The sequence below is a fragment of the Monoraphidium neglectum genome (genome assembly GCF_000611645.1).
Source record: "Monoraphidium neglectum strain SAG 48.87 unplaced genomic scaffold scaffold05715, whole genome shotgun sequence".
In the NCBI taxonomy this organism is placed as follows: Eukaryota; Viridiplantae; Chlorophyta; class Chlorophyceae; order Sphaeropleales; family Selenastraceae; genus Monoraphidium; species Monoraphidium neglectum.
This window is the reverse complement of record NW_014007915.1, coordinates 1,668-2,340: the sequence shown is the minus strand read 5'-3', so window position 1 is coordinate 2,340 and position 673 is coordinate 1,668. Positions and strand designations below refer to the sequence as shown.

At 62.7% G+C, this 673-nt stretch overlaps 1 protein-coding gene across 1 annotated transcript in view; it reads left to right on the top strand.

The window, feature by feature from the left end:
- Positions 1-452: 452 nt before the first annotated feature.
- Positions 453-673, top strand: part of MNEG_15838 (DNA-directed RNA polymerase III subunit C2) — a gene marked incomplete at both ends in the record, with an annotated part of 1,166 nt that continues 945 nt past the window's right edge. Inside the window, one exon of the mRNA XM_014035691.1 lies at positions 453-624. Coding sequence (XP_013891145.1) covers positions 453-624 — 172 coding nt within the window. The remainder of the gene's footprint in view (positions 625-673) is intronic.

Here is a 673-nt window from a genome sequence, read left to right as displayed (position 1 = left end):
CCGCCATGACTCGGCACTGACTCTCGGGCACCCTGGTTTTGTTGTGTGTGTGTGTGTGTGTGTGTGTGTATGTGTGTGTGCGCGTGTGTGGGGACATGTATTGGTGCGTACTAAGACTTTGTGTCCCAAGGTGTGTGTGTGTGTGGGGGCGCATCCATGTGTGTTGTACTGCCTCCCACACAATCCGCCGCTGCTGCCAGAGACTCCCGTCACTGCAGGCCACTCCATGCGAAACCACCCCCGCTTATGCCTTGCCCCCGTGTGATGCCTCCCCCCCTCCAACACACACACGTGCGCGAACGAGCGCACACACGCGCACACATCCACCAGGACCACCCAACCGCACCTTTGAACCCTACACTACCGTACTCGCGACCCTTCCCCGCCCCCCAAAAATCACGTGCGTCCCCCTGTCCCCTTGCCTAAATACACTCGCGAACCCCTCCCCCACCATGAAAATACACCCACCCTCGAAAGGCTACGACATTGAGGACGCTATTGTCATGAACCGCGCCTCCCTGGACCGCGGCTTCGGCCGCTGCATTGTCATGAAGAAGTACGGCACCGTGCTCAAGCGCTACCCCAACCGCGCGCGGGACCGCATCGTGGCGCCGCAGCCGTCGGGTAGGGGGGCGGGCGCGCGGGCACCTGCGTGCGTGGCGCGCAACCGCCC